At 36.4% G+C, this 21,128-nt stretch overlaps 2 protein-coding genes and 1 pseudogene across 2 annotated transcripts; 1 reads left to right on the forward strand and 2 right to left on the reverse strand.

Annotated features, from left to right (window-relative positions):
• Positions 1-276: 276 nt before the first annotated feature.
• LOC120143694 (U1 small nuclear ribonucleoprotein C-like) lies at positions 277-7,550 on the forward strand. Its single transcript, XM_039157948.1, has 5 exons — positions 277-445; positions 5,584-5,624; positions 5,799-5,840; positions 5,929-6,187; positions 6,465-7,550. Exons 1-5 carry the CDS (start codon positions 436-438, stop codon positions 6,725-6,727), a joined length of 615 nt encoding a protein of 204 aa, XP_039013879.1. The 5' UTR covers positions 277-435; the 3' UTR covers positions 6,728-7,550.
• A 379-nt stretch (positions 7,551-7,929) lies between these two features.
• LOC120143693 (bifunctional 3-dehydroquinate dehydratase/shikimate dehydrogenase, chloroplastic-like) lies at positions 7,930-9,902 on the reverse strand. The gene is made up of 8 exons (XM_039157947.1): positions 9,678-9,902; positions 9,269-9,609; positions 9,110-9,173; positions 8,895-9,003; positions 8,665-8,820; positions 8,424-8,572; positions 8,194-8,353; positions 7,930-8,104 (listed from the first exon to the last, which is right to left on the reverse strand). The coding sequence occupies exons 1-8, from the start codon at positions 9,870-9,872 to the stop codon at positions 8,058-8,060; spliced, it is 1,221 nt and encodes a 406-aa protein (XP_039013878.1). The 5' UTR covers positions 9,873-9,902; the 3' UTR covers positions 7,930-8,057.
• A 2,311-nt stretch (positions 9,903-12,213) lies between these two features.
• LOC120143645 lies at positions 12,214-16,400 on the reverse strand (annotated as a pseudogene).
• Between the last annotated feature and the right edge of the window lie 4,728 nt (positions 16,401-21,128).

Here is a 21,128-nt window from a genome sequence, read left to right on the forward strand (position 1 = left end):
AATCACCACAATTATAAGTAAACCATTTGATTGGAAAATATTTGTTAAAACAGTACATGTGAGCTAGTAGTTGACAACAGCATCAAATTTCCCTGTATGATTTAATATTTATACGACTCCACCAAGAAAATAATAAGTAATGCTATAACCAATGCACCATACATAAATAAAAGGAAGAAGAAAGAATGGACCATCTCAGTCAACTCTACATTAATGGGTTTTATTCACCTATAATTGATCATTACCGATAGATATTTGATCACGATTCCGTCTATGTAGCAACTCCGTTAGCTTTTCGAAGTTTCTAGATTGGGCCGCAATCATAAATCCCATTTTCCTTCTACTTTCCTCGTCTTTGAGCTGTGGTTTTGCTTCACGTAGCTATCTGGTTACGATCCGCAACCGGTTTCGGTTCTGATTTCCCCCCTCATAGTCATGCCTCGGTATGAATATTTATCAATTTATTCAGTCCTACAAGAATTTTTTAATTAAAATTCCATGAACATGTTTATTTGGAGTTAAATTTGCAGGTATTACTTGTTGAAATTATTAAAATGATTTTTAAGTTTGGTAACTAATTTTGAAAAAATGGATTTCAAAGTTTGGTAAATGTTTCTTTTAAAAATAGTTTTTCAAAGTTTGGTAGATGTTTGTTGAAAAATGATAATGGGATAATCACAATTAATCCCTAGGCTTTAGGGTATTTACAAGATTAAGTCCTTAAGTTTCAACTATAAATACCCTAGCTCATTTAGCTTCAAAACCATCCCAAAAATCATTTCTTTCTCCCAATACTAGAGAGCTTTCTTGTGAGTAGTGACTGTTTTGTAAACACCTGTAAATTTTCTCTCTTAGTAAAAGATCTGCAGTAGTCTGGAGACGTAAGCACAATTGACTGAACTCCGTTATCAATTTCGGGTATTATTTTTCCGCTTTTATTTCGTATTCTCACTAATCTGACTATAGGGAAATTACTTGTTACTCGTTTATTTCCTAACAACTGGTATCAGAGCTTTTGGTTGTGAATTCTGTCAAATTTTTGCGGGGTTACTATTCGAGTTACTATTCACATGAATAGTGAATTTCGTGAATAGTAAAATTCGGTCGGCGATACGAGTTTATCGACGGAGGTGTTCTAATACACAGCGGTTCGCAGAAATTGTCAGAAACGATCCAAACGAAGCCAGATTCGAGTGGGAGCGATGGCTGCAGACGAAGGGAATGTGAAAATTGAAAAGTTCGATGGTGCGGACTTTGGATTTTGGAAGATGAAAATTGAAGATTTTCTATACCAGAAAAATCTATATCAACCCCTCTCAGGAAAACAACCAGAGGGCATGAAGAATGAAGACTGGGCTCTTCTCGACAGACAAGCCCTCGGAGTTATCCGACTGACGTTATCTCGCAATGTTGCTTTCAACATAGCAAAGGAAAAGACCACGACGGGTCTTATGGCGGCTCTCTCCAGTATGAATGAGAAGTCATCGGCCTCAAACAAAGTTCATTTGATGAGGCGATTATTTAATTTGCGGATGACGGAAGGGGCACTGGTGGCACAGCACCTAAATGAACTCAACACAATCACAACCCAGTTGAGTTCAGTGGAAATTGAATTTGATGATGAAGTTCGAGCTTTAATTCTCTTATCATCTTTACCAGACAGTTGGAATGCTACTATTATAGCAGTCAGCAGTTCGTCGGGAAACAACAAATTAAAATTCGACGATGTTCGGGATATGGTACTGAGCGAAGAAATTCGACGGAGAGAATCGGGTGAAGCATCAACCTCCTCAGCCTTGCACACGGAGTTTAGAGGGAGAACTTCATAAAGAAATTCAAATCGTGGCAGATCGAAATCCAGAAGGGGAAAATCAAGAACAGGAAATAAAGATTTTACTTGTTATAATTGCGGCAAGAAGGGCCACTTCAAAAGAGATTGCCGAGCACCGAAGAAAAATACCGGCGCACAGGAATCTGCCAACATGACGGAGGAGACAGGTGATGCTATGATTTTAAGCGTCAACAGTCCGATTGAATCATGGATTTTGGATTCAGGGGCATCTTTCCACTCCACGCCATGCCAAGAAATCATGGAGAACTATGTCAGTGGTGATTTTGGGAAGGTTCATATTGCTGATGATGAAACCTTGAAGATCGTCGGAAAATGAGACATCCGACTAAAGCTGCCAAACCAGACCACCTGGAAGCTGACAGGAGTGAGACATATTCCTGGTCTCAAAAGAAATTTGATTTCTGTAGGACAGCTTGATGGAGAATGATACAATACAACCTTTTCAGGCTGTGAATGGAAGATTACCAAAGGAGCACTCGTCATTGCTCGTGGTAAGAAGACTGTTACTCTTTATGTAACCTCAAATTTAGAGAATATCATTGCAGTAGCAGATGTTGATGGAAAATCAAACCGATGGCACCAAAGGCTTGGCCATATGAGCGAGAAAGGAATGAAGATACTTCTGTCAAAAGGGAAGCTGCCGGATCTAAAGAATGTAGATGTCGGACTATGCGAGGATTGCATCTTTGGCAAATAAAAGAAAGTCAGTTTTGCAAAGATTTACAAGACACCCATGGCAGAAAGGTTAGAATTGGTTCATATTGATGTATGGGGACCATCCCCAGTTCCATCTCTTGCAGGCTCACTATATTATGTCACCTTCATCGATGATTCAACAAGGAAGGTGTTGGTTTATTTTCTGAAGAAAAAAATCAGAAGTCTTCGATACCTTCAGAAAATGGAAGGCCATGGTGGAAAATGAGACTGGTTTAAAAGTCAAGCGGTTGAGGTTTGACAATGGAGGAGAGTACAGAGATAGTAGATTCAGAGATTTCTGCGCAAACAATGGGATCAAGATGGAGACAACAGTTCCCATAACACCGCAACAGAATGACGTAGCAAAGCGCATGAATAGAACTCTGAATGAACGTGTCAGAAATATGAGGATACATGTCGGATTGCCCAAATTTCTTTGGGCTGAAGCTATCAACACTACAGCTTACCTGATCAACCGTGGGCCCTCAGTTCCTTTGGATGACGGAATACCAGAGGAAGCTTGGAGCAAGAAAGAAATAAACCTTTCACACTTAATAGTGTTTGGTTGTATTTCTTATGTACACATAAACTCTACTGAAAGAAGTAAACTTGATGCCAAGTCTAACAAATGCGTATTTGTTGGTTACGGTGGTGATGAGTTTGGTTACCGGTTTTGGGACTACGAAAATCGGAAGATCATTAGAAGCAGAGACGTCATTTTCAATGAAAATGTGATGTACAAAGACAGGTCAACCGCAGAATCAAGTAATACCGAAGCTGAAACAAAGGAATTTACTGAGTTCGAGGAGATTTCTGGAAATGATGTTCAGATCAGTCCTGAAGCAGTTCAAGAGGAAGAACCAGACACACCAGAGCTGAGATGCTCCTCCAGAATTCCTAAACCAACCCAACGGTATTCTCCTTCTTTGCACTACTTGTTGCTGACTGACAATGGTGAACCAGAGTGCTATGATGAAGCAATGCAAGTGGAGGATTCAGTCAAGTGGGAGTCTTCCATGAAAGATGAGATGGACTCGCTTATGTCAAATCAGACGTGGGAATTAGCTGAATTACCACCAGGCAAGAAAGCGCTCTATAACAAGTGGATTTACAGGATCAAAGAATAGCACGATGGGAGCAAACGCTGTAAAGCAAGATTAGTTGTCAAAGGTTTTCAACAAAAAGAAGGTATTGATTACAATGAAATTTTCTCTCCAGTCGTGAAACTATCTACAATCAGACTAGTGTTAAAAATTGTAGCTGCAGAGAATTTACATCTTGAGTAGTTAGATGTAAAGACAGCTTTCCTTCATGGTGATTTGGAGGAAGAAATCTATATGAGGCAGCCAGAAGGCTTTATAGAGGTAGGCAAGAAAAACATGGTATGCAGGTTGAAGAAGAGCTTGTATGGTTTAAAACAAGCTCCTAGACAGTGGTACAAGAAGTTTGATAGTTTCATGAGTAGCAGTGGTTTTACCAGATGCCAAGCAGATCATTGTTGCTACATCAAGAGGTTCGACAATAGCTTCATTATTTTATTGTTGTACGTTGATGACATGCTCGTTGCAGGCTTAGACATGCAAGAGATTATAAACTTGAAGCAAAAATTGTCAAAGCAGTTTGCTATGAAGGATCTGGGCGCTGCAAAGCAGATTCTTGGGATGAGGATCAAGAGAGACACAAAGTCGGGGACTTTGATATTATCACAGGCTGAGTACATCAACAAAGTACTCTCCAGGTTCAACATGCAAGATGCTAAACCAGTAAGTACACCTTTAGGTGTTCATTTCAGACTCTCCAAAGAACAATCACCAAAGACGGAGGAAGAACGTGTACACATGGTGAAGGTGCCGTATGCCTCAGCAATTGGAAGTATGATGTATGCCATAGTTTGTATCAGACCAGATATTGCTCAAGCAGTGGGAGTTGTTAGTAGGCACATGAATAATCCGGGCAATGTACATTGGGAAGCAGTCAAATGGATCCTCAGATATCTGCGGGGTACCACAAACAAAACACTTTGTTTCAAATGTGGAGATACGATACTGATAGGCTATGTATATGCTGACTTAGCCGGAAATGTTGACATCAGAAGGAGCACTACAGGGTATGTCTATACTCTAGGAAGAACCGCAGTGAGTTGGGTTTCTCAACTACAGAAGATAGTTGCTCTCTCCACAACTGAAGCAGAATATGTCGCTGTTACGGAAGCCAGCAAAGAGATGGTTTGGCTCCAAAGTTTCTTGGAAGAGTTAGGCAAGAAACAAGAAAACAATGTCTTGTATTGCGACAGTCAAAGTGCTATACATCTAGTAAAGAATCTGTCTTTTCATTCCAGGACAAAGCACATACAATTGCGATATCATTTTATCCGGTCTCTTCTGGAAGATGGGATTTTGAAACTTGAAAAGATCAGTGGAGCTCAAAATCCGGCAGACATGTTGACAAAGACAGTGACTACAGACAAACTGAAGTTGTGTTCAACTTCAGTTGGCATGCTAGAGTAACAAGACTAGAAAAGCTGTTGCATTGATCGAGGTGTGAAGACAGATTAAAATCAGTCTTCAAGTGGGAGATTGTTGAAATTATTAAAATGATTTTCAAGTTTGGTAATAACTTTGAAAAAATGGTTTTCAAAGTTTGGTAAATGTTTATTTGAAAAATAGTTTTTCAAAGTTTGGTAAATGTTTGTTGAAAAATAATAATGGGATAATCACAATTAATCCCTAGGCTTTAGGGTATTTACAAGATTAAGTCCTTAAGTTTCAACTATAAATACCCTAGCTCATTTAGCTTCAAAACCATCCCAAAAATCATTTCTTTCTCTCAATACTAGAGAGCTTTCTTGTGAGTAGTGAGTGTTTTGTAAACACCTGTAAATTTTCTCTCTTAGTAAAAGATCTGCAGCAGTCCGGAGACGTAAGCACAAGTGGCTGAACTCCGTTATCAATTTCGGGTATATTTTTCCGTTTTTATTTCGTATTCTCACTAATCTGACTATAGGGAAATTACTTGTTACTCGTTTATTTCCTAACATTACTGTGATTATTGCGACACTTATTTGACCCACGACTCCGTTAGTTTTCTGTTTTTTCTTTGTTATATTTCTTTTTTCCATCTTCATCTGTTTATGTTTATTTTATCTCCAAACAGATTTTTTGGATAAATATTTTGAAATTTGGTAATGCTTATTATCTGTTTTATCTAATTGAAAAATCGTTGACATTTTTTTGGTGGTTTCAAATTTCAGCCATCAGTTAGAAAGCAACACAAAGCAGGGTACAAACACAAGGTAATTATTAGAGAATTTTCTTTTGTATCTTGTTTATCTATTTATCTTGTCTGTTATTCATTTTTGCGGATTCTTTCTGGAAATTTAGGCAAATGTTAGAACATACTATCAGCAATTCGAGGAGCAACAGACCCAGAGCTTAATAGACCAAAGGATCAAAGAACATCTTGGCCAAGCTGCAGCTTTCCAGCAGGTTGGAGCTGCTTTCAATCAACATCTAATGGTTCAGAGGCCCCGACTTCCTGTTCTTCCAACACCTGTTATGCCCCTTCCGAGGGGTGCACCATTACCAATGGTCCCAGGGATCAGGCCCCCTGTTCTGCCTAGGCCGGTTCCAGGTGCTCCAGGTAAGATTCAAGGCTTATCCGTTTTATTATTGTTGTTGCTGATATGAGGTGTGGATATTTGGTTAATGAACTTATATGGTCATAAAATTTTCCTCTTACCCGTTTTGTTACATTCATGCTCTTATTTTTTTACCATAATTCATAATATGTCATACACTTAATTTCAAGATACTGACATCTTTCCAAGCCAGGCACCAGTTTTTCTTTTCTAGATCTCAATTACACATGCAGGATGGAATTTAATGTATATATTTTTCTTTTCCGGTGATGTTGCCAGGTTATGCTCCTGTTCCAGGCATACCACCAACGATAGCACCACCTGGTGCTCCTTCCTTACCTGGTCAAGTAAATGGTCTGCCACAGCCTCCAACATTGGCTCCGCTATCGACAGTTCCTGGAACTGCAACGACACCCACTTCTTCTAATGGGGCACCCACCATGGTGACACCTGCATTGTATCAGACAAATCCTGCTGTTCCAGCAAGTGGCAGGCTTGAGAATTTCCGTGCCAGTGCACAGCCTTCTGAAGCTAAACATTAACTGGTTAAACTGTATGCTTTGCTTCCATATATAAAGTAAGAGCCCTAGTATACCCATGTTTGTATGCTATCTGATGCTTTGCAATGAGTAAGGGTGTATGGTATTATTTTGCTCGAAGGGTTGTTTGTTATTCGACTTGAAGCATTGTCTCATTTTGCTTTGATATTGTCTATTCTTTAATTTTTGGATAAATTTGTCTTCTGGTAATCAATATAAATTTGGAAATGAATTCCTGGTCCCAAACTGTTTTAGACCAATGCAGAAATTAAAAGCGGGCTTATCTTTGCAATGGTTGGTTGACAGAATCTGTATTGCACCAAAATAATGTAAATAAATCATCATTCTTCACTCTTCAATTTTTTTCAGTTTATATGCATACTAATATTCTTTGTTATGATAAAGTTTGCAATGTAACACAAAGGATCAGCTGAAGATTATCATGTGATGTCCTGAAAATATCATGATTGCATTATTCTCATAATGAGTAATCCTACCTTATATTTTTTTTATTCTAGACCTAATGATTCCAGCTTATTTTGCCTCTCTTTGATATCTTTTGCCATTATCATATTCTTTTTAGTGGCAATCAGAGCTAACTCGCATTCTTCCAAGTCTACTGATAATGTTTCAATCAGCTTTTATATTGGGTGTTTTAATGCCAAGTTGCAGCAATTATTTTGGTGCTGAATTGTGGATGGTTTTGTATTGCCATTAGTGTTTTATATTAAGCTGAATTTTGTGTAGATTTGGATTGTAATGAAAGCTGCTGACAGCTCCTGTGTGTGCTATTTGTGAATAAATGAAATAGTACAAGCTGCCGCTTGATTATTTGTTATTTAATACAGGTTCTTAAGGGCTCTTTTCAGTAGCCATATTTGCAATTGCAAAGCTCGATTGGCGTAGATAAGAGCCTATCTATCAAGGGTATTGAGAGAAGGCAGTTTCCGGATTTGAGCTTCTAACATAAAAAGCTTGCGTTCCATGTTTTACCCAAGGTTGAAGATTTGTGGCTCGTGGTTTGACATGTACCACCAGATTTGCAATCGGTAGTGGCCTTTGAACAAAATAAAGAAACAGATTGAATATTTGAATGGTATTTTTTTTATAGAGATTGAAATTACTTACACCGGGCTTGAGTCAGATTCATGAAGTCATCCATAAGATCGAATACGACAGTTCAATTTTGGGAAACATGGAAAACATAGCAGAGTACTACATATACCATCTATCCATTGCACCATTTTGCTACATTGTTGCATATGATGAAAACTAGCATAAAATCCAACAGAAGATTGAGCTTCACAGATTTCCAACTTGAGCATTGCTGATTTCAGAATTGTTCAATTACAAGTTTTCGCATAAAGTCTTCAGGTGCTGCAAAGGATCATCATGTTAGAAATGAATCAGTTCCGTTGTTTTAGTAAATTCAACCGAAATTGGACCGGAAATGGTGAATATATTACCCAAGCCACCTGTGAACAGCCTGAACTGACATAGAGCTTGCCTAACAAACATCTCAACTCCACTCACTGCAGTGACACCAACCTCAGCTGCCTCCTTCAAGAGTCGTGTGATTCGAGGAGTGTAAACCGCATCAAAAACCAAGTCATATGCTCTTAGAGCCTCCTGAACAAGCATGGAAATATGAAGGATACGTTGATGAATGGATTTGATTTGTATAATGAGAAAGAAGCACCTTTGAAACTGGACTTTGATCTGAATTGGGTTTCATTCCAACAGCAGAAGAATTTGCAAGGATCGCTCCTGTCTCAGGACGGAACTTTTCTAAAGTTTCATACGGAAATGCTTCCCCAGAAACTGCATTGGCAAGGGCTTTTGCTCGCTCTTGTAGGGAAAGAAACCATGAAAAGGATGTCAAGCTCCACGGAAACCAAAAAGAAATGGCATGAAGGGAAGACTGGTAAGATAATCTTTACCATAATTGCGGTTGAAAATAACAATTCTGGCCCCTTTATATTTAGCACCAAAAGCCATTGCTCTTCCTGCACCTCCTGCTCCAATCAAAACAAAACTTCTTCCAGAAATCGGAGAGGATGTACCATGGGACGTTCCATTTCTGCTAACCTCCCTTTCTATTCATGCCAAGGAAATACGATTAAGTGATCTTTACCATAACCGGAACATATATCGTGTTCGTGTCATGTACCTCTTAGTGCATCCTCTATAGCAGAGATAGAAGCTTCACAGTCTGTGTTATAACCGATCAGCTTCCCGTCCATTGGCCTCCTTACTATCGTGTTTACTGCTCCTATGGACTGATTAGCAAAGAACGTCACATGCAATCAGAACCTACATATATATAGTTTTTTACCAATATATCTGCAGTTTCAGCTAAATCGAAGTTCCTCCATGTTCACAGACCTTTGCCAGTGGATGGACCTCATCACAGCACCTGACTGCTGCTTCCTTATGTGGAATTCCGACACTGTAATGTTGAAGAATCACAAGGGACAAAGGCCATGGATTAGAAATCTAAACATTTTTCATCTTCCCTTGAAATGGTTACATCTTTATATGTACCTGAAGCCTGCGAAATCGGAGCCAGAATAGGTTTCAAAGAACTCCTCAATATCATCAACAAGCATAGGAACATAAATTCCATTATATCCCATATGTCTAAAGGCAGGGTTGTGAAGAATAGGGCCTTTACTATGAGCAACTGGATTTGAGATGACACCGAAAACTTTCGTATCCGCATTCATATATTCAAGCCTGTAAATTTGCCGAAGACTGAGAAGAGAAGGCAATCCAGGGACTGGTTTTCCTCCGAGAGATCCGTATACTAAGAAACCACCGAACTTCGGTGCTAAAAGTTGGCTTATGAGACCTTTGCTGCCAACTGCCATAGCAATCAGTGGCACCTGATGAAAAAGACAGATTCACCACCATTCTAGAAAAAAAATCGTTATTTTTTCTATGTAGTGAGTACCTGACAGTGAGTGAGAACTGTAAAAATCGGTGCTAAATCTGTGATATAATCAACACATATGTCGAGTTTGATGACATCAGCTCGGGTGGCCTGCATACATGCAATTAAATCAGCAAGCTTTTCAACCGAAGGCTTCCCACCATTCACATCGTTGGATACTATGATTCTACTATTGGAACCGAAGTATTCGGCCATATTGACCTTACAAGCTACCTGGAAACAAGTTTCAATTCAATTGCATTAAAATGAATACTTTCTTGTTCAACAAGTTATTATGATACAAAATCCAGAAAGTGTCAGAAATTGGAATTAGATGAGTACCTCATAGTCCATTTCAACGAATTCAACATTGAGCTCTACTGCCCTTTTCAAAACTTTCAAGCAAGTATTGTTGCAACCTCCCTTGCTCGATTTCAGCCTGTGATTAAAAGATACTTTAATGTATGCGTTGCTTGGGGTCAAGGATGGACCGAGAGACAATGGATATGGTCGCATCCCTGGAAATTTCAATTAATCATATAATTTAAGAATTTTTCTTTATATTTTCTATCGATGATTTAATTTTATATTCTTTAAAATTTTATAATTTCACACCCCTAAATATTTAATATAACTTTCTATTCATATCCCTAACATAAAATCACATATACACCCTTAATTAAGGTCATAATCATGTTGTTCTGTATATCAAATCTTACTTCTTACCTCTAAATCTGCATTATCAATATTATTAAATAAACAATTCTGAAATCTGTCCATGTAATAGCACTGTAAAAAAATTATTGAAGATAAAGTACTTGAAGTTGACATATTAAAAAAATAATAATAATTAATTAAATTATGGCATGTGAGTTTTTTTAGTCGAGTTAGCAATTTAATGTGTAAAATATTGATATCATTTGGTATTTTAAATAAAATAAAATAAGATATTGAAAAGAAAAAAAATGAAAGTAATTAGTCCAGTACTAGAATGGAAATTTTAAAGTGGTGTTTTATTGATTAATTGTTGGTTAATTTAATAAACAGACTTCATTAAATGATCGTTTTACTAGTCGAAATGCACTCTTATCTCATGATATAAATATTTATATAATTCATTTACCATATCTAACATAAAGTATATGTGTATGAATATCACTCAACGTCGTCGTTTCCGTTATTAGTTTTATATAGACTTTTTCAAAATTACAAATTAAAGAAAGTAGTTGGAGTTATTAGAGCTTACATCAATGGATGTAACAGTGCTTACTGGACCAATTTGCATTAGTGGTTTAATGGTGGGCTGTGCATTCTCATTACTATAATCATGAAATCAAATTATGACATTTATTTTTTCTTATTTTACCTTTAAATTTAAATTTAAAATTTTTATCAACGTCCCATTGTTTGAAAGAAAAATTTTCTGTTATGTTCAATAATTCATTTTTATTTATTTATTAGCAGAGATATACGTAAGAATTGACGTTAAAGAGTGTAAATTTTTAAAAAGTTTCATTAAAATTTTAAGGGAATGAAATTTCCGGTATTACAAAATTAAACTATTAATAAAACAATATAAAATTATATAAAATTTTAAAATTTTCATGAAATATAACTATCCAACATTAATCCTAAGGGCGAATGTATGCAGCTATCAAGGGGAGCAATTATATACTCGTTATCTTGAGAAAACTACTAAATTTAATTTAATATATTGAGGGGAATAAAGAAATTTGTATATTCATTTTTTTAAATAAAATATTAAAATTTTGAATCTTTATTTTTAACTTTTAAATCCGTCAGTGCTCGATCCATCTATTTATTATAATATTATACAACCGCAAGAAACAAAGACAAGGAAATTTTGAAAAAAAGTCACCTCCGGAGAAATCATATGGTCTCATTTCATTTCCAGTGTGGAGAGGATTTTACCTGAAGGACACAATAGCTGGAAGATTTCGTCGCTTAATAATCTCGTCAAGTGCTTGGGAATGGCATGGAACAGCCATGGACGCCATGCAAAGCTCCACCATATCTGCACCTTCTTCCTTTGCTTTCTCCATGGACGTCACCATTTCTTCCAAGCTCTCACATTCCAATGGCGTGCACACCACGACCCCGTTCTTAGCAGCCATGTACGTCAGTCGGACGAAACGAGGAGGAGTTCGAAAGAGAAAAAAAGGGTCTTCGGTTGAACTCCCCTTATTTGGGCACGCATGTCTTATAACATTATCGTTGCTGGAGTCTGATGGAGAGGATTAAGCTGTCACAATCTTGCCTTCATATGTGGTCCCTTAACTCTGTGACTTAAAAATCTGTAATTGACTATTGAACCAATACAAAAAGGAAACCCTTTAATTGATCAACTGTTTTTCTGGGCCCTGTCGACTGACCAAAAGATCTGGTCTCAAAACGCACTACACTAGAGGTCACCTGTTGTCGGTGCCTGTATAATTTGCCATGTGAAAAAAATGTGCCTAAGAGCATCAGATTTACCATAGGTATGCATATTAGTTAAGCATATCATAGGCTATTACAGAAAGGACATTGCCTTGTATTAGCATTTAGAGATGTCTCTTTGGAAACAACAAAGTAACTTTTAGTTCATACGGTTTGCATGTATCGACATTTCTTCCACTACAGATTGAGACTAATGGAAAGGATTTTAGCCATTAGTGAGATGTTGAATTCAGTGAGCTCGGAATCTGCCTATCCATTTCTTCCTTCGGACTGATGAGCATCCTTCGGACGTCATACTGAAATCTCCTGTAATTGCAATTAGGTGTGGTTAAATATCATACAGGAAAAAAATATAGAATGATGAAATGTGTTCTTTTGGTTAGTTTTGCACTTAACTGCCAAGGGTAGTGATCTCCGATCATCATCATGTCACCTTCGTCATCAGTATAGGTTACATTCCAGCCGCTGCTTCCATTGACCAATCGTCCTTTAAAATCAAACATGCGGTCGAGCTCACCTATGAGCTCTTTATATCCATCGAATCGAGTGAGATCAACTGATCTTCCAAGTGCAGTCCCGCACTTGAGTACCTATTAGAGAAAAGAATTTTCTCAGAATCAACTTATAGGAACAATCAATTTAACAATAGTTCAGGCTGCCAAAATGAAAAAATATGGAGGAAACAGTGTGCGGTTGCCAACTTCGTATATCATCGTTCAACTATCAATACGCAATTCAACTTAGATGGTACTGGTACCTTGGTGCAACTCCGATTACTAACAGAGCAAGATGTACCCTTAGAAGGTTCTGAAACTGTTGAGTGAGATGTTGGAGGAATAGAAAAAAGACTTTCAAGCTCACTAGAAGTGAAATGTTGTGGTGAAGGGGGCTCCGGTTGACCGACAATTAAATTTACTCCAAAAAGCATGCATGCATGATCACCATTTGGTTCACACAATGAAGTTTGAGAATTGACATTTGGAACTGAAAATTTTCTGCTAGCAAGAGCATCTTCATGAACTCTGTCATTGGAGAATTTAGGGAGCCAACTGTTATGAAGGCCAAAACTTGCTACTTCACCGGAAAAGATGGCTGTGCCACATACAGGATTCTGAATCTCTCGTCGGTTCTGCATCTGCTGTTGTATTGAGGCCCAACCGTGATTTAGTGGGAGACCATGTGGTATTGGTTGTCTTAGTGCACCAGATTGATTACCACTATCTTCTTGACCTTGCAAGACCCCTGAGATACATTGAGATTCATTATTAATTGAACCGTGCCACATGCCTGGTAAGGAAGAAATAATGATCAGAATCTACAAATTCCAGATTCATAACTGGCAGGAAACTCCTTAAAAGTATAAGCAGAATCCAGACACCGAGTATAGTTACCGACCATCCGTTCGCAGGCTAGAAAACATAGACGATGATGAATCATCAGTACGAGCCTTCTTTCGGTTATGCAAAATGGAAAGTTTCTTCTTCTTAGTGAATCCCATTGGTTCTATGTTCCAAGGACAAACTCTTTCAGGAAGCAAATTTGCAGCTGTGGGATCCCATTGCACCTAAGAAATTGTGGAACCAATAATAGGTTGAGACGAATATGTAACTCAAAATTGTATATCATCCATACGTCTTGCGATCATGGATTTAAAAGAACACACATTACCTTCAGACATCTCCATTCGGAATTGGGCCATCTAATTCGATCGATATCTTCATTACTTACAATGGTTCCGGAAGCTCTGGTTTCGAGAAGAGTTCATTAGGTTTAAGAGATATAGGAAATACTGACAAAGAAACAAATTGATCTTGTTGTACAATGCATGAAGTTCCATGAAAGATTGTTAATGAACTTATACACACAAATGATACAGGGTGGTCACCTCTTTTCCCTGCATTCTTCACCTTCAAGTTGCATCCTAAATCTTGTCACGACGGAGTAGTCAATTCGAGCTGACTTCATATACTGATCAAATGAGATGATAAATTCAGACGAACCTGACCTGCAAAGATGCAAGAATGAATGGTCTTGCTCATTCAGTTCCAGTGTGACAAGTTTCGTATCGAAATTATTACAACTTACCAAGGACGGTGGTAGACAGTAAACATGCTTCTGGTAGAAAAGGCATGGAAAGCACTTGCCAATATGCCAAGTTGCATGCTATGACCAGATATGATGGATGTTGACGCACGGTTCTGAACCTTCGTTGCTCGGCGAATTCCGACACGAAGTTCTTCATTTTCCCCTCTAGAGAACATTAATTTTCCTTTAATTATTTGGTTTATTCATCCTCTAATACATAGCATACATTATAGAAACAACATTCTAGAAAAGAAAAAAATCCAACATAACTTCGAAAAGCCTATGTAGATGAAACGTTGAATCAATTGTATGTATGTCTATGCCTATGTGGAACACAAAAGAGAAGCTTGTGCAGAAATGTACACATTTTTTTCTTTCCAGGAATTGGAAGAGAGAGACAGAACCTAAGAAAGATACATGTATCCCCGGCAACGAGCTTCTTCGAACTCAGAAACGTACTCCAACCGCTGGTAAGCAAGTGCCTTTTTGGCTGACCTGCATTCGAATCGGAACAAAGTCCATAAGGAAACAGAGACTAGTGTAAAATAATCCTTTTTACATGAACATTAAACATTAGGATATTAGGACAAGCTAAACTTCCCATAACTTACAGCTAGTATCTGAATTTCAATAGCAATAAACTAAGGGCTCTTAAGTTAGGATTTCAATAACCATGGAACTCTGCCAAGGTAATCGACACATTTTTCGTGGAGCATGTGTGGATGTTTCGGAAACGTCTATAATTAGTTTCTCAGCGCAATCAACTGGTCGTGGTGATGCTTAAATTATCCAGACTTTAAATGTAGATCAGTGCAAGAAAGATTAAGGTACCGCGGAAGATATGTCGAAAACGCCACTCGAAACCATGCAAGTCTATCGCAACCAATTCCTGCTGTGGGGTTTGCTGGGACATGTCCTGCAACAAGTTATTTGAATTTTCAAAAGCATTCTGTTTCGAACATGACTGCACCAATCTCACATAAAGAAACTAACCAGGAGTGGAAGACACCCATCATCAGCGAGTCGCTTCGGGATAGAGAACCCGCCATGTGTGCTTGTATCGGATGGAGTGAGTTTCTTACTAAAGAACTGTGGATAAGCTTTCCGGGGTGAAGATTGGTAATTTATACGCTCCAATGCTTGCACATCTTGCTATTTAAGGCAGAAAAGCAAATTAATGATACATACATACACACACACATATATACAGCAATTAATCTCAGCATCCCAATGTCTAACCTCTGCATCTGGAAGCAGAGTTATTTGTGCAAAGACCTCATCTGTGCAGTGTTCAACCTGAAACGCGGCAACGATAAATCAAAAGCAACTTATAATAAGCTTTATATGGTGATCTCCTGAAAGTGAAGCACTGTCCATTAATCGAATCGAAGTCACTAGGAAACAATAAAATTTAGTGGATACCTTTAGGTGAACATGAATCACGCTGCAAAGGATCTTAGAAGGCAAATTGTAATGGGCATTTCCATTTTCCCATTTTGATTCATGCATGCATCCACCTGTATATCAAAAGATCAATCATCAAACAGATGAATACACCAGCAAAATGCTTGTCTTGTTGCAAAAGGATTTGCTTAACCGACTAAAGCAAATTACAGAAGTATAGAACCTGTTCCATGTGACCTTGAGGGAAATATAGAACCTTTTCTCCGACACGTGGCACATAAACACAAGGACCGGCGCATGCATGCCAGAGTTCATCATAAAGGTAGTTTTTTCCTCCTGATTTCACAAAAAATCAAACCGTAACACTAGAAAAACAAATCTACAATAGACAGCTCTGATGATCAGCGATGAACAAAATCGTAACATGTATGAAGATACATCTATGATAAGAACATGGTCGATGCTTGATAAACAAGTGTTGGGATGAACAGATAAGCATATAAAACTAAAATGTAAAGAGACTGCTAAAAAAAAACCTTGATTGTTGGGAGAAGGCAAACCATCAACGTCCGTAGGTCTTCTGGGGTGAAAAGGAACATCACCCTTCAAACCATTCCGTTCACCGCCCATTTATCTTCCACTTTTTCTCTGATCTTCTTCCCTAAACTCAAAAGATGGAGTTAATATATAAAAAAGGGGAACAAGCTCCTTTCCCAGAACAAGGAAGGGGAAGCAGCAAATAAAACGAGAGAGAAAAAGGCAGAGGCAAAAAGGAAAAATGACAAAAACGTTAGACTAAAATGGAGTCCTCGAGAGTCGAGAATCAGGCGACTCGGCCGTTTCACCAAAGAAACAACCCCGGTTCCTTCTAGGCTCTGTTAACCAGTTCTTTCGTAATGATTAATACTGCGAAAACGTTTTTGTCGTTTGCCCAAAGTGCATGCAATGGAAGAGAAGACAAAAAGGTGACAGTTTTGAAGATACATTGTCATTATTTCCTGTTAAAAGCAACGTAAAGACACCTCTATCAAGTTTAAACCTTCTAGTACACAGGGTCTGTCTTGCTTTTCATGTCTTATGTTTAATCTAACATCAATCTTTCCTCCCTTATTGTCTGAATATTTTGATATGCTGTTGTTTTTTCTGTTTCTTTATAGATTCCTGGCGATAATACATATGATCATAATGAAATATTTAAAATAAATAAAAATTTAATTGTGCAACGAATTTAGCCGACAATTATACATTAATGTATATGTGAATCACATGCTTTCATTGTGATTTACGGGGATGGGGATCAGTGGACCACGTCCTTGGCTTGTAGCCTGCATGGTGGGGTTGGCTTTCTTAATCGTCCCTTTGAAGAAGATAGGTGGATCAACCTATTTTCATTCATGTGTTCAATGTTGATTTGTTATATGCATTGAGGTTGGTTTTTATCTCAAATATTAAAAAAAATTGAAAGTAAATATTTAAAAGTTAAATCAGATTAAATCTGCAAACAACAAGAGAGTCTAAAATACAACTAGTTAATATAATATTAAAAAAAGGTAGAAATCGATTGTAATTAGAAAAATTTATCAAGAGTAATCTAAAATGTTATTTAGAGTAATTTGAGTAACATTTAAGTTTAAAATATAAAGTATTATGTTTTTTACAATAAATCATATAAATTATGTAATTATTCCAGTTGCAAACTAAAATGTTGTCAATTTTTTTATTGTAACATAAATAACCATAAGTTCCACACAAATAATTACCCACAGACGAGATGTATACGTTTTAGAAAAGAAGCGCAAGGTTTTTATTTTTATTTTTTGGGCAGTAACGGAGAATAGAAAGGACAAACAGGCTGAGCTATTTACAGCGGTGAAAACGATACGTCTGAAACTCGATAAACCTGTTGGATAATCAATGCAAAAGGCGTAGCAGGTGAGAGGACAAAAGGACGGTTTCCTCGTTCACTGTTTCGCGGTTTTCTTTGTTAACCTAATTCTCCGTTAAACCACCGTTGACCGGTTGCTTATAACCGATAACGCCGTTACAATGGGTTTTGAACGGCAGACAGTGGCTGTCATGAAACAGTCTAAGTTCAGAGGATGACACGTCGGGAGTAGGTCTCCTTCAGGGCGATTTAACCAAACTGACACACTTTAATCGATTATCTCCTAGCACCTTTTTACTTATATTTTCTGAAATAGCATCTTTTGTGTTGAAGTGGCGGAAGGCGCATCCCCGGATACGCGTTTTCCATGAATTTATGCTGACTCAGGTGACACGTATGAAAGGCGCATCCTCGGAGACGCGCCTTCACGGGGTTTTGTTGACTCAGGTGACACAGTGATATGTTTTTAATAATAAATTTTTTATTTTTATTGTTATTATAAATTAGTAATATATTATGTAAATTGTTTCGGTTATAATTTAATAATTATCGAATGAATTTTTTTAATGTGTGTTAAAGGTAGAGTGTATTATCCACATTAATCTGATAAAATAATGAATGAAAACTAATTTTTATTTTATTGTAGTTATATGAAAAATGTATAAAATTATTATATTACACGTATGATTATATTATTATTTTTTATTTTGTTTATCAATCTATTAATTTTATCACTTAATTATTTAAATATTATCAATCTAGTTATCTGTTATTATTATTTAACCAAAATATTGATGCATAAGTTAATAAAAATAGTATAATTATACATTTAATCTGTTATTATTATTATAAATTGAGAAATTATAATAAATAATTATTGATGATAATATCGCTAAAATGTCTGGAGATATGGTCAGCATCCAATCGTAGCAGCACTTCAATTTCCATTATAACTGTAGACAAAAAAAAATTAGCACAAAAAAATAATTAATTAATAAATTTAAATAAATAATAATTTATATAAATATTATTTTAATAAACAAATAATATTTATATATATATTATATAAAATATAATATGTAAAAAAATACTATCTTAAAAATAAATTTCTTACCACTAATAAGAAATTTAAAACTCAAAGATTTGGAGAATTTGAATTATATAAGAGAGAAGAAGAAGATTTTGGTGTGAAGAATAAGGGGTTGACGGGAATTATATAGGGGGAGGAGGAGGGGTAGTTGGGGAAAAATCGGATGGGCATTAAAGTCATTTAATGAAAGGCGCGTCACCGGAGATGCGCCTTCCACCACCTCAGCACAAAATGTACTATTTCGAGAAATATAGGTGAAAGGGTGCTATAATGGGAGATAATCGTTAAAGGGTGTCAAATCACCCTCCTTCAGATTGTTTCAATAGTTCAGTGTAGTAAACGACGCCTCTCGACAGTTTTTGCTGTGGCCTAGGCGTAGGCCTTATTTGTCTTGGTTTGCTCTCTTCCCAATTTATTGGGTTCATTATCCAAATATCATCCGAGAACTAATTAATTATCAAAATAATACTCATTTTTGATCTAACACTCGTTTATGTCACATAGGAAACGCGTTTTTATAAGAAATGCTTTCTACTGATATAGCAAAAAATTGTGTTTTGATCTAATACTCTTACTGGTATCCATCAGGATAGACTGGAACAAAAAGAAAAAAAAGTTATAAAAATTTAAAAAAATAATATGTGAATTTTGTTCAAAAAGAATAAATGTGTGTGGTGCATGTCAATGACACGTAATTACACAAATACGAGAACGAACACGAGTCGAGAGATGATCACGTTGTGTAATAACTTTATGTTTAATTATTCAAAAAATAAATGCTTAAATATTATATTAAATACTTGAAAACTCATATATTTAAACTACATGGTTAATACATGTGCATCATCTTCGCTACACAGCCTAGCTTGTGCTTATGCTCGTGTAATTATGTGTCTTTGACATACACCACACACAACAACAACAACAACAAAACCCTATTCTCATTTGCATTAGAGTAAGGGGAGGTAGGGTAGTAGGTTTCCCAACGTCAGGTTGAGAGCAGCTTCCGTGAAAGACCTCTGATAGTCAGAAAGTTAAAAATAAAGATAAAATGCAATGCATGTAATAAATAAATACATAGTTGAACAGTCTTCATATGCACGTCTGTAATGGGAAGTAATATCTTCCAATAAATCCATGCGTAAAAATCTCTGCATATATACAGAAAACGTAAGACCCAGCTAAAGTTAAAAAGAGGAAACCTGAAGAGAATGATACACAGTAGTCAACGATAGCAAGCTACGAGAAGGAATAAAATCAAATGGGTTAACACTTAAACTAAGGTTAACACTTAAACTAAGGTAACACTACTCCGTTACCCTCGTTCAAAGTCTTCATAAATTCCATTGACAGAAACATATATAAAGTAGAAGTTATGTAAATTACTACAAAGGCATTAAAAAAAAGACATAGATGTTACACCTTATGGCTGAGACCCGCACTACTCGGCTACCATGGTCTTAAGTCTCCATACTTTCCTATCAGATGTCATGTTTTCGATAAGGGTTAAATCCTTCAAATTAGATCTCAAACAGTCTTCCCACTTCCACCTTGGTCGTCATCTCCTTTTAGATAAAATTCAATAATTTTTTTTTATATTTTTATCTTCATTTCAATCCAACTTGAAGAGTTTATACCTTTTTGTACTACGTAAGTTGAACACGCTTCATGCAAAAAGCGTCTTTTAAAAAGAGCTTCATGCAGAGAGCGACTTCCTCTTATGAAAAACAAACAAATGTTAGATTAAAAAATAATTTGAAATGAGGGTTAAAATGAAAATTATTTTCGAGGTATATTTAAGTAAAAAAGGCTCAGTTTATTGATGTTAATATTTCCCTGCCTTTGCAAATTTATGACGCTTGTTTTAAAAATAATATATATCTATATATTTATTTGGAATTTTCAGTAGGGTAATTATAACTTTTATATTTAATTTTGGTATATATATATATATATATGTGTGTGTGTGTTTATGAACTCATTAAGCGATTTCAGTGGTAAAAAAAAGTGTTATTCTTTCTAAGATTTCATGTTTAAGTAATTTTGTTTGAAGGATATGTGTGTGTTGTCAATAGTTAATAAATATTTTAAATAAATATTATCTTGTAATCATCGTATACTATTAAAAAATTAATATTTATGTATAATGTATTATCAATAAAATTGTCTTGATAATGTAGTGGGAAAAACAATTCCTCACATAATGCACCTTAAAAATTATTTTTTGAAATGAGGTAATTTGAACAGTACCAAGGATAAGACACGAGAAGTACACACGGCTTCTACATGTCCGAGAAGATGTGAAAAAGATAGAGCGTCTTCCATGCTCCTTGCATGGTCGATCTCCTATGTTATTTCGTTGTTATCCGTGTATGATAGCAAAGACGTCATCGCCCCCATCTTCATGAAAACTTCCTCACATATTTTCGATGGTATTGTTCTATAACAATTAAAGTTAAAGTTAAAGTTAATCATTACATAAATTGAACCTAGGCCCCTTAAGATCCAAAGCTTACAGGTAACCACTAAACCAACTTAAGTTTTTAAA

This window comes from Hibiscus syriacus, unplaced genomic scaffold (assembly GCF_006381635.1).
Source record: "Hibiscus syriacus cultivar Baekdansim isolate YM2019G1 unplaced genomic scaffold, ASM638163v2 tig00110860_pilon, whole genome shotgun sequence".
Lineage (NCBI taxonomy): Eukaryota > Viridiplantae > Streptophyta > Magnoliopsida > Malvales > Malvaceae > Hibiscus > Hibiscus syriacus.

What these genes read in the sequence shown, in the direction of transcription:
- LOC120143694 (XM_039157948.1), top strand. An exon ending in CTTATTTGACCCACGACTCC is followed by an intron (nt 5,625 to 5,798) that starts GTTAGTTTTCTG and finishes TTCAAATTTCAG; the next exon opens with CCATCAGTTAGAAAGCAACA. An exon ending in AAGCAGGGTACAAACACAAG is followed by an intron (nt 5,841 to 5,928) that starts GTAATTATTAGA and finishes CTGGAAATTTAG; the next exon opens with GCAAATGTTAGAACATACTA.
- LOC120143693 (XM_039157947.1), bottom strand. Translation starts at nt 9,872, where the DNA reads ATGGCCGAATACTTCGGTTCCAATAGTAGAATCATAGTATCCAACGAT. An exon ending in CAGTTCTCACTCACTGTCAG is followed by an intron (nt 9,610 to 9,677) that starts GTACTCACTACA and finishes CTTTTTCATCAG; the next exon opens with GTGCCACTGATTGCTATGGC. An exon ending in TATAGAGGATGCACTAAGAG is followed by an intron (nt 8,821 to 8,894) that starts GTACATGACACG and finishes TGGCATGAATAG; the next exon opens with AAAGGGAGGTTAGCAGAAAT.